Below are 12,530 nucleotides of genomic sequence, written 5' to 3' on the forward strand. Positions count from 1 at the left end.
TGACACTCGGGAAGAAAAGGGGAGGGGAGCAGTGTTTGCAGAGCCACGGAACCACTTTCCGTTTAAATCATACAACTTTCCGAAAGGAAACCGCCCCAGAAGAATGCAGGCAGGCTCTGTACAGACAGCGGGGAACTAGTCTTATATTTATGATCTTATTCTCGAAGACCATCGCGGTAGTAATTCCTGCTATAAAAAGTAATAATCCTCGATAAATAAAAGTATAGATCTACATGGGCTTTGGAAATGCATCTTCCTCTAGGCTCTTTCATGAGTTGATGCTAAACCACCTGGCAATCCAGTTAATTGTGCTTCAGAGACCTTCTCTTGATGGTCAGCGCCGGAATTGGCACTCAAGTAAGGGGTTCGCCAAACTCTCCCTTAATTTACGTCTTATACCCACTGCTTGCCTTTGCCTTCAGCTAGGGCCAGCAAAACCACAGCAGGCCCAGCCCAGCTCCTGAGCCTGTCTGTAGTTGACATTTCTCAGAAGCACAGCCACACCGGTCGTTTCTATACTGTCTGCAGCGACCTTATCGGCCTCAGAGCTGAGCAGCTGCTGTCCTGAGCCCCTCGCCCACAAGGCCTAAAATAGTGTATGGTATATGGCTCCTTTCAGAGAAAAGCTGCCCAGCCCCCTGCTCTGCAGCTCCTCTCTCAAGAATCTCCCATCAGCCCTGGGAACCACTGCTGACAACCGGCTCTACAGGTTCCTTGGTCACACAGTCGATCCTTTAACAAGTGCTTTAATTTAATCCCAAAAGCCCATATTACTGTATGTATTATTATATGGTGTGATAAGGGGACTGGCCCCAACCAAGTGAAAGGGTCATCTTTTTTAATAGATCAAGTGGTGATGTGGGATTCCCCTCTGTATGCTGTGAATGTTTTATTCCCATTGGTTAAAAAAGAAGCTGCTTTGGGCCTATGGCAGGGCAGAATATAACCAGGTGGAATCTGAAATATATATATATATATATATATATATATAGAGAGAGAGAGAGAGAGAGAGAGAGAGAGAGAGAAAGTAGGCAGAGTCAGAGAGATGCCTAGTAGCTACCAAAGGAAAAAGAGGCCCACCAGAGCCTGCTGGAACCTTGCCAGTAGGCCATGACCTCGTGGTGATGCACAGATTAATAGAGATGAGTTAATTCAAAATGTAAGAGCTAGCTAAAAACACGAGGCCATGACCTCGTGGTGATGCACAGATTAATAGAGATGGGTTAATTCAAGATGTAATGGATAGCTAAAAACACAATTAAGCTATTGGCCAAGCAGTGTTGTAGTTAATATAGTTTTCAACAAAGTATGACAATTTCATGAAAAATCAAGCTAACGGTATCAGTTGGAGAACTGCAGCAGAGGAGAGAGCAGGAGAGGTGTAGCCAGCAGCAGACAGTTAAGAAGGGCAAGCGCTCAGGCCCAGACCAGCCGTAGTCTAGGTCCGTGGTTCTCAACCTTCCCAAACACTGGAACCCTTTAATACAGTTCCTCACGTTGTGATGATCCCCTCCCATAAAATTACTTTCGTTGCTATTTCCTAGCTGTAATATTGCTACTGTTATGAACTGTAAATACTTTGGGGGAATAGAGAGGTTTTTGTGAAGTCATGGCCCACAGGTTGAGAACCACTTGTCTAGGGTCATCCACCTTACTATGTGGTCTTTTCTGATAGGTCACAAGTCACTTTATGGAAGGAATCTTGCTCATTTTAAAGATCACTTTCATCTACTACTGCTTAAAATGTGTCTGGCCAGGAAAGTTCCCACCTATCTATCCCCAGACATAGTGAACAAAAGCAGCCCCGGCTTTCCAGAACTGCTTAAGAATGCCCCCCTCCCTCCCTCCTTCCCGTCAGACAATCCACAGTACTGAGGGGCTGTCACCAAGCTCCAGGGCTCCAGCCATCCCCTACCTCCCTGAAGACCCATGCAAATGGGCTGGGGCATGCCCAGTTAAAGGCCCACAGTGCCTCGCTCCACAAGCAAATGAAACCCCATTCTCACAGCAATAGCCTGTGTCATCCACGCTACTGCTGGAGGCTAACTCCATTTACAGGAATAATGAAGCTCTAGCCTAGTGTGCTGAGGGTTGTTACTTTTTTTTACCCATCCCAACACCTCAAACGTGTGATGCAAATACACCGTATCTTCCATCAGAATGGCCCAAATCGTTTGCAGGCTTTTTTCCAGCAGCGGTACGGAAAACTGAGGCTGCCTTCCAGTACAAGTCAATTAAACAACCTGGTAGATAATTAGCATCCCTGCCTCTCCTTTTCAAAGGGAAGAACAATTTTTATATATGTAAAGTTTGGCCGAGCCCTGTTTATAGCGCTTTCTTTAGGAATAAGGTCTTGACCATCACAAGCATTCTCCGCTGACCTTCCAAAAGCATTCACTTGGTAAGCAGCTTCAGAATTTGTCGCAACCCATGGTAGACATCCGCATGCAAAAATAGCGAATCTGGGGCTGAAGATTTTATTGCCATATTTTGAAATGACTGGCTAGGCAGCTGCTACCGTTCTCTTGCAGTTACTTCTCAACTTCCCAGACCCCTAAACTCAAGCTGTAGCAAATTAAATCTAAACTCCTTTCTGCTTTTTCAAAGAAAGATTGTTATCAGAAAGCAGCACCGCAAAAGAAGTTGGAATGGAGGAGAGAGGGACACTGGTAGAGAGACGGTGAGTCCATTTCCTGCACCTGGGCAGGGAGGGGAGGCTGTTTCATAGCCATAAGCTATGCAGGTTTTGGTCTTGGAACAATACTCTATTGATAGTACCTAACTACATAAGAAATCCTCCGAAGACTCCAGTATTTTGGAGATACTTCAGATACAAAAAAGAAAATCCAATATCAAAACTGAGAAAAGTATGTGTATATATTGGTCAAATGAACATGTCTTTTTTTTTCTTTTAAAAAGAATTTTTATTACAGAGAGAGAGAGAGAGAGACAGAGAGAGAGGCAGAGACAGAGAGACAGAGAGAGAGACTGAGACTTTGATATGTGAACATATGCAAGCAGGTGTCAGGTCTCTCCTTCCACCATGGGAGTCCCACACATTTTCTAATCTTTTTTTCCACTTTGTATCTGACTTCTTGACCCTAATTTTGGGGAGCAAAGAATGAGGGGAGGGAACAGATTGCTCTCCCTTTTTTTCCCACCCCATGCTATATTTCAAAACAGAGCCCAGAACACAGCCAAGGTCTCTGGGGGAATTTCCTCACTGCAGGGTTGTAAAACGTCACATGGTGTCCTTTTTTGGCTTGGGTGCTACACTGCCAATACAGACCATACAGTGACACCGGCTACTGCCTTACAACTGGAAGGCTCTCAGGATTCGAGACCCTCCCAGCCCCCTCCTCCTGCCAGCCCCCCTCCTCCCAGGCCCAGCATGGTCGTCCTTTTCAACCTGTAGAGGTTCCAGTGAGGCCCTAAGTTATTACGGAAAGTCTTCTTGCTATCACCTGGCAACTTAAAAGATGGGGGAGGTGAGGATTTCTAGACCTTATGGGCTTATTTCAGACTTGATTAAAAACAAAACAAAACAAAACAACAAAACAAAACAAAAAACAGAAAAACCTTCCCAGGAAGCGACCTAGCCAGATTCCAGGGTTGGCCAGGGCCCCAGCGGCAACCCTCCTGATCCAATGAATCTGGGCTGAGGCCAGAGAACTCACTGCCCTCACAGGCTTGCAGGCGATGTTCATGGGGGCAGTGCTTTGAGAGCCACTATCTTTGGCAGGCCCCTTCAGCACCCCTGCCACCCCCAGCACTGATCTGGGTCTGATCCACGTGTTCGCTGGTTGTGCTCCCAAAGTGCTCTAAGCATGGCACAAGTCCGAAGGCGACACGATTCCTGAAAGTGTAAGTCTGAAGTCACACTTTCTGCCCATGCCGATGATCTGCCTAGGGAAGCAAGTCTGATAAGCGACGAGAGACCGGGGTGCTGAACTGACAGGCAAATAAATTACTCTCTGATTTCTTATTGCTGGTTGGCCAGTGGGGTTTTCTTCCTCAGTGCTAGTGGGTAGCACCTAAAAAAAATCAGAAGGAAGAAGATAACGTTTTTCCAAGTACGCTTCAGTTGAGAGTAATGACTTAGTGCTAGCGATTTTATAGTCAGTACTCGGGCAGGAGTTGCCTTGTCAGCCTCTAAGCACTTGGCGGCAGAGCCCCCCAAACTGCTCCAGTCCATCAATACAAGACAGAAGATTGACATCTGAGACTTGCCACATCAGGGCTTCATTAGCATGCAACATCGACACCTTCCTTTTCTCCTTCTACCCTGGATGAGTTCTGAATCGCTGTGCATTTGTGAATTCACAGAGACATGAAGAGAATGACAGGGGTGTCACGAATGCAAATGTCTTTATTGCTAACAAATCATGCCGGTTTCTCTCCTCTGTGTTAGGGAAGGGTCTCGGCAAAATCACCTTAAGCTTAGGAGCGAGGGCAAAGGGGCTTCCGGCTACCCTGAGCCCCCCGAGAAGCAACTGCTCTTAAACACACACAAACACGTATTTTCTTCCCAAAACTGATTTGTACTTCACTGACATCTGCATCTCTGAAGAAATACTTTGCTGTCAAGAGAATATAGCTGAATTCTGTTTTGCTTGAAATGTTTTCATCTCAGACCAAATTTAGAACCCCCTGCCACCTGTTTTTCCTGCCAGTCTCCAGCAAAGCAGTCATAGCTCACCTCTCCCATTCACGTCCCAGCTGGAGCAGTCAAGGTGATGGGGAGACGAAGTTTTAAATCCCAAGTTATTGTTCCTCTCTGAGTATGCAGTATTTGCATCCCCACTCCCGGGTGCATCAGAAGGAAACACGAATAGAATAACCCATCACGTAAGAGACAACATTTGGGCTTTGTGAACTGCTGTGGCACAGGTTCATCTAAAAGGGTTGGGGACCTAGGATGTTTCAGGACCCTCACCAGAGTCCTAGGGACCGATTTTTTTTTTTTTTTTTTTTTTTTTTTTTGGTTTTTCGAGACAGGGTTTCTCTGTGGTTTTGGAGCCTGTCCTGGAACTAGCTCTTGTAGGCCAGGCTGGTCTCGAACTCACAGAGATCCGCCTACCTCTGCCTCTGCCTCCCGAGTGCTGGGACTAAAGGCGTGCGCCACCACCGCCTGGCTCCTAGGGACCGATTTTTGCCTCTGAATAGGTGTCAGTGCTGGCCAGGACTGGACCAGGTCTCGCAACATCTTGTCTGATTATCACATTCACTCTTAAGACCATATCTTCCCCAAACTGTTGGAGCCTACCTTACAGCAAATAAGTCTTGGGACAACAATGAGGATGTTGTTTTTGAGGCTGAATGTAAAGACACCAACTCAGTTGGTGGGGGGGAAACTTACTAAGATTCAAAGCCTTTTGTAAAACCCAAGGACACAGATGCAAGGACAGCTTCGGAAGGGAAGCAGAAAGCCAACTGTTAGAGAGACAGCACCTGTCACTTCCAGCACCCAGTCTCAGGGCAGCAATCTGAGGTGGGCTTGTCACAGTCTGCTTGAAGTCTAGTTCCATCACCCTTAGGGCTGACATCTCAGTCCCTCAGTATTCTCCGGACCAAGGACATTTGCTTCCCAATGTATCTGAACAGGAGAAAATATATGAACAAGAACTCTGGGCATTGTAAAGGAATACAATACAAAGGGAAGGGCACCTGAAGCTATCTCGCCTATGATGTAATCTGTCTGTGCGTTCTTCTCCAAACTTGGCTCTTCTGCCTCTAGAAAACTCCCCTCAGGATGGATGAAGCATCACAGACTGCAAGCCAAAGCAACCCTCCCATCCGAACAGGTATTTTATGTAGGCAGCACATGCATGTTGTATTTCCTTGGCCCGTTGCCTTCTGAGAGTGCACTTCTGCTACAGTGCAGCGGGCTAGAAGTGGAAGTCATCATCAGCCGCGATTCTCCTCTGTATCTCATTAGAGGCCCAGTTTCCCCTTAATGCACACGAAGACCTTTCATTAGCAATAATGGGAGCCGCACGCCTCACAGAGAAAGATAGCCCTCACCATTGTAACACCGACGAGGTTATTGGGACACTTGCCTGCCCGACGGGAAATTATGACATTCTGAGGTGCATGGTTAGATTAAGGAACAAATTAAAATCTTTGTGGCCATTTTTAAAAGGTGTGTGTGTGTGTGTGGATGCACACATGTGCACGCAATTTTAAAATCTCTACCCGGAGAAGGGCAAGAATCAAAAAACCGAAACATCACAGGCAGGTTGAAATGAGGAATGAGTTGGGCCAGTGAGAGCCAAATGACAAGATAAACAAAGGTGAGGAAAGATGACCCAGGGTTATCTGACAAAGTAAGAATCCTTTCCAATTTACATAAGTAAGATGCAGCCGAGAGACTACAGAGAATCTGAGAAGAGATGGCAAGGGTCACTTACTGCCAGATAGTAAGCCCAACTGAAGGTTAAACAAATCCTTGCCTCAGTGTCCCCAAGGGAAGGTGGAAGAGGACAGAAATGACTGCGCTGTGAAGTCTGAGCCAGATATTACTGAAAGAAATACAGCGACTCCCGAGCTTGTGTTCTAAGGGTGACAGAAATGCCGGAAGCAGTGTTTTTCTCCTATAGTCACCTTTAAATTAGGACATCTGGAAATGGCCCATTCTGCATGATTGGAGTGGCTGTACTAGAGTGTTCAATGTAAATACTGTAACCCATGAACTGAAAGAGGAACCTATCTATGCTTCACAGAAGCTCCTTGGGAATTAGGATTCTTTTGGGGTTGGGGAATGAGCATAAAGAAACTCATGTATCTGAAAACCAGGGAATGACTTTTAGAGTAAGACATGTTCAGCTCTTTGCCCTTCGTCCCTTAACTGTAGGGATGGCACCAGCTAGTGGTTACTGCTTTAATAAGGCTGTACCTATTCCATCTTTGACAGACTGTTGGCCATTAATCCAATGAAGAGACAGAAAAGATAATGGTGCAGGGTGGTGGTAGTGCATGCCTTTAATCCTGGCTCTTAGGAGGCAGAGGTAGGTGGATCTCTATGAGTTCCAGGACAGCCAGGACTACACAGAAAAACTGTTCTGAAAAACAAAAACAAAGAATGGCTAACTTATAAGAAATGCAAAAAGACTTCAGCATGTAATCCCATATACTCGCCCGAACTGTGAAGAGCTGATCACATGACAGCTGAAGCCAAGACTTATTTGACAATGCATCTGAGGGCCAGGATTGACTAAGGCACTCAGAAGTAACTATCTGGGATACATCAGACTCTTTGGAATGGCCCAAACTCTCTGTGCTGGTCTGAGTAAGAATGGCCCCCAAAGGTTCATGTATTTGAATGTTTGGCTCCAAATGGTGGACCTTTTAGAAGAATCAAGAGGTATGGCTTATTGGAGGAAGTGTGTCATTGGGGATGGTCCTTGAGGTCTCAAAGTTCACATCAGACCCACCCTCCCTCCCCCATCTCTCTGTCTCTATCTTGGACGTAAGATGTAAGCTCTCAGTCAGGTGGTGCACGCCTTTAATCCCAGCATTTGGGAGGCAGAGGCAGGTGAATCTGTGAGTTCGAGGCCAGCCTGGCCTGCAAAGCAAGTTCCAGGACAGGCTCCAAAAGATACATAAAGAAACCGTCTCAAAAAAACAAACAAACAAACAAAAGACGTAAGCTCTCAGCTACTGCTCCAGCACCATGCCTACCTGTCTCACTTCCCATCAGGGACTAATCTGAAACTGTAAGAAAATGCCCAATTAAATGCTTTCTGTATGTTGCCTTGATCATGGTGTCTCGTCACAATAGAAGAGAAATTAAGACAATTTCCAAACTGGAGATAAAAGCTCCTGAACATTATCCTTTCATCCACGGACACATCCCTGAAATCACAATTAAAGTTTCTGCACAATATCCCTTTTGTACAGCTCCAGCAAGAAGGCAGCCTGAAGCACTTGCCAAGGTACCAAGGCCACCTACCCATCTTCCTCTTCTGGGACTTTTACAAGAAGCTCTACTGGCTCCTGTACCAAGCTCAGGGACAGAACCTGTGTTCTCATTTTCTTTCTAACAGAGTAAGTAATTGACACATAGTACATGCTCAAAATATTGTTACAGGAAAACAAATAAAAGGATCAGAAAAAATTAGACCTTTCACAGGGGAAAAAATGTCCAGTGAAAAGGAAAAGGAAATGGGCTATGGTTTATTACATTAAGTTGGTTGAGAATTGTTTACTATAAAAAGACAGGACTTACAACTGGAATACGCAATTTGTGACATTTGATTATCGGTATGCCAGAGTTCAGTGCCAGCAAATGAAGTTCACACAAGTTTTCTAAGATCACAAAACCAAAATATGAACAATGTAGTAACATTTTAGAAGGTAGGAAATGAGAAATCATATTAAAGTCAATTTATTATCAATCACATTTCAATTTCTAAGCTTCAAAAAATGGAGCATCTTTCAAACATTTACATTAAGGGATATAATGGTCTTACTTCTGGATGCTACCCAAAAGATTTGAAATCAGTGATGCTCATCCATGTCCATCACTGTAGGCGGAGGCTGCTTGTTTCCCAGCCACCCAGACCTGAAATAATCAAACTGAAACTATACTAAAATCCAACAGTGCTTGACCTATTAGCTTATGTATATTTCTAGCTAGCTCTTATATCTTAAATTAACCCATTTCTATTAATCTATGTATCACCACATGGTTGTGGCCTACCAATAAGGTTCTGTCTGGCATCTGTCTCCTGCAGTGGCTACATGGCTTCTCCCTGACTCCGCCTACTCGCTCTATGTATCTTTTCCAGCTATATTTGTAGTATAGGAAGATAAATATGGAATCCTAAACAATATACAAAAGATGAATTTCTATGATCATCTGACAAAGTGACTGTTTAAAATCCCTCTGCTCAGTGGTCTGTGAGTTTGGAAACAGGTGCCCATCACCTGAAGAAAAGGAAGGAGACCTCTGCAAGTACACGAAGTGCCCACAGACCTCCAGAGCAGAGGAATGTGAGCTGAATGCCTGAAGACTGAGCTTGTATAGCCTCTAGTCAAGACTTCTTTCTTCTTTCTGGAAATAAAGACATCAAAACAAAATAAAACACGCAGGCAAGTGCACAATCAAGGTTTTATTACTGGTTAGAAACACATTGCAGCAGTGACATTAGAGAACCCCTCTCCGCTCTGCAGTACAGAAATATAGTTTTCCAAGAGTCACTCTGGTGGAGTCTCAACAGTTTTCCACTCAACTTCTTTTCTGCAAACTTTCTCTTCTTAGTTATTGTATTCTTGAAGAGCCTGAGCCATGAAGAGCTTGCCTAAGTTTTGGGCAGTGAACTCTTTAATGTTCTGGCAGTAAGTGTTAATCTGGCCTGCGTATTTGAGAAAAACAGATCACAATTAATATTCAACAAACTACAAAATTTTCCTAGAATCTTGAAACCAAAATCACCTGTTGTAGGGAAGGGACCCACTTGTTTGTTCCATCTGCCTGGCTACCTTATACCTGAAATAATCACACAGAAACTGTATTCATCAAAACACTGCTTGCCCCATTAGCTCTAGGGTTTTGTTTTTTTTTTTTAAAGATTTATTTATTTATTTTGTTTACAGTGTTCTGTCAGCATGTGTGCCTGCAGGCCAGAAGAGGGAACCAGATTTCATTACAGATGGTTGTGAGCCACCATATGGTTGCTGGGAATTGAACTCAGGACCTCTGGAAGAACAATCAGTGCTCTTAACCTCTGAGCCATCTCTCCAGCCCCAGCTCTAGTTTTTTATTGGCTATTTTTTACTTCTTAGTTTAACCCATTTTTATTAATCTGTGTATTGCCACGTGGCTGTGGCTTACTGGCAAGATTCTAACCGGCGTCTCAGGCAGAGGATCCATGGCGTCTCCCTGACTCTGCTTTTTTTCTCCCGGTCTCCAGTTCTGTTTTCCTCGTCTACCTAAGTTTTGCCCTATCAAAAGGCCAAGGCAGTTTCTTTGTTCATTAGCCTCCTACACCAATCACCTGTATTGTTTTAAATCAAGAATTCCATAAAGGAAAAAAAAAAAAAACAACAACCCAGTGATACTTTTCCACAAGAGATGAAGAATATCTTTGCCAAAGAATCTATCCTCCACTCTCGGTGCCCTAAAGAATGATGAAAAATGGTAACTTTCTAATAATCATCAGCCACCAGCCCCAATGTATTTGTTGTCCATCAACAACTAACTATTCAGATCGGACTGACATTATGTTAAGACAACTGAGAAAGCAGCACAGACTCTCCTCAGAAGACAGAGGAGTAATAAAAATAACCAAAACCTGAAGCTTATCAGGGTTCACCAGGCCCACATGTGAATGGCCACCTTGCTTGGAATGACCTATAGGAGTGCTATCCTTAGGTTACAACTGAGCCAGGGCCCAGCCCTCTTGAAGGTTGTCAGGGGAGCTTTGATATCAGAAAGCTAGCACATCTACACATGACTTAACCACTTGAACTTGACCTAAAGGAAGATCTATGTCTCAGTTCCTCTTATCTAAAAACTGCAGAATATTTATTTAAAACAAAAAAAAACCCTTTATGACGAATTTAAAACTGCAGTCTAACTGTACTGATCATAGGCGACTGAACTTTCAATGAGAATACATAATCCTGAGCCTGGATGTCACAAGAAGTTAGAATGAAAGAACTCAAAAGTCCTGTTCCTAAAGGAGCTGGGACAGCCATATCATTCAGCTAAGACTACAGATTATGAACTATGGGCCATCATCTCGCTTTGACCTGGACCCAGGTTACAGTACAAGTTACAGATACACAAGGAAGACCATGAATTAACAATAAGCACAAAAAGTCCTCCTACCACACAGACACCTTCACCATGGTGGTCACAGAAACCATGTAGTCTCAATGAATATTGAGTTTTAAGAAATCTGAATTTTCACCCTCTCAATTAGTAAATTGTGGAAGATAAGTTTTTACGTCTTAAGTCTAATACAGCTCCCAAAGACACTAGCTGACTGAAGAATCACACTTACAATTTCTGTAGGAATATTATAGCCAAGTAAAATATAGCATTGGTGCTATATTTTAAAATCAACCATGCTGCCGGACAGTAGTGGTACATGCCCTAATCCTAGCACTTCGGAGGCCAGCCAGACTACACAGTGAGACCATACCTCAAACAAAACAAATCCACCCACAGAAGCGAGATGCCAAAACCAAATACCCACAAAGAAGGCTCCGTTTTGCATTGCCATAGTCAAAGAAAAGGCAGGATTTTCTTCACACTCCAAACTCCTTTTCAGTTCACCATGGGAAGAGATGAAAAGGGCTTGAATTACATGGTCTTTTGCATTATGAGGGTATAAACCTTTGTCTAGGTTTCCATTTACGATATGACACATAAAATCTATTTTAGAAAGCTTATAATGCCAGCTCAGAAGTGTTTAGATACACATATACTGAGGGAAACCGTGCAAGGATCCAAGACACAAAAGGGTTACAAATTCTCAGCCACAGAAATTACAGGTGCTAGACACAAATTCAATTCTTACTATTTATAAAACACTAGTTTTTATGACCCACAATGCTGTTTGGGAATTTTTTACTATGTACTGATCTCTGAAGAAGACAAGAAGCTACATGTGCCCCCACGGTCAGTAATACCTGCAATGAGCAGCGAATCCATCCTGGCAGGGGCCTGGTGGGGCTTGAAGAGTTTGGAGAGGTCTTCCTCAGGGAGTGGGGGCTCTCCTCGACTCTGGCGCTGCATATTCTCCTGCTGGCGACGCTGCTGGTACTAAAATCAAAGAGAAAATGATTCATGTTTATTAATCAAGAAAACAAAGACCTTGTGCACACAAATGAGCGTACACACGTCTTCTCTATTCAAATGTGGCAAAACCATGTGTTTTTAAATTCACTATATATGTGAACTGATGCTAAGATTTTTAAAATATAACACTGTCAGAAATACTTAGCTGTGCTTAGCATAGTGTGTTTAACAACACCTAGTATGTAAGACATTTTAGCAAAGTGGTCATATTTAAACACCATTTTAAAAGATAAACATTCTAGAGTCAACTTATCTATGAGTCAAAGACTAAGAACACTAGATTAATAAAAACAGTAACACAAGACACCATGAAAGTCTTGTGGCCATCAGGTTACACGAATAAAGAAAAAATTAAAGGCACAAAAGACTGTGTATGTACATATGAGAATATTGGGGTAATCCTAGGGTCTTTATCTGGACTATACTATCTATTTCACAGCAGTTGGTCTATTATTTCCTATCAAAATTGCTTGCTCTTAATCACAATTGCTCAGTTTTTAAATGAACTGAAGATTGCTAAGTACACCGCAATGAGCCACTACCAAACCAATTACAGTTAGGGAAGAAATGAGCTGTGACTCTGCGGCCCTCTTCTGCCTCTGGTTTTCTCAATAATGTATCACCTATTTGCATAACCTTGGCATTACACTCTCAGCCAAACAGCCTGCTCTCTGTAAGTCAGGTATTTTAAGTATAAGGTGTAAATAAATAAGAGTATAAA

At 43.5% G+C, this 12,530-nt stretch overlaps 1 protein-coding gene across 1 annotated transcript in view; it reads right to left on the reverse strand.

The window, feature by feature from the left end:
- Window positions 1–9,098: 9,098 nt before the first annotated feature.
- The window catches only part of Eif3h (eukaryotic translation initiation factor 3 subunit H), a 75,262-nt gene continuing 71,830 nt past the window's right edge, over window positions 9,099–12,530 (reverse strand). Inside the window, exons 7-8 of the mRNA XM_057792373.1 lie at window positions 11,641–11,773; window positions 9,099–9,356 (exon numbers count right to left, since the gene is read on the reverse strand). Of these exons, the coding sequence (XP_057648356.1) occupies window positions 9,259–9,356; window positions 11,641–11,773 (231 nt within the window). The 3' untranslated portion in view covers window positions 9,099–9,258. The remainder of the gene's footprint in view (window positions 9,357–11,640; window positions 11,774–12,530) is intronic.

The sequence above is a fragment of the Chionomys nivalis genome, chromosome 17, assembly GCF_950005125.1.
Source record: "Chionomys nivalis chromosome 17, mChiNiv1.1, whole genome shotgun sequence".
Classification (NCBI taxonomy): Eukaryota; Metazoa; Chordata; class Mammalia; order Rodentia; family Cricetidae; genus Chionomys; species Chionomys nivalis.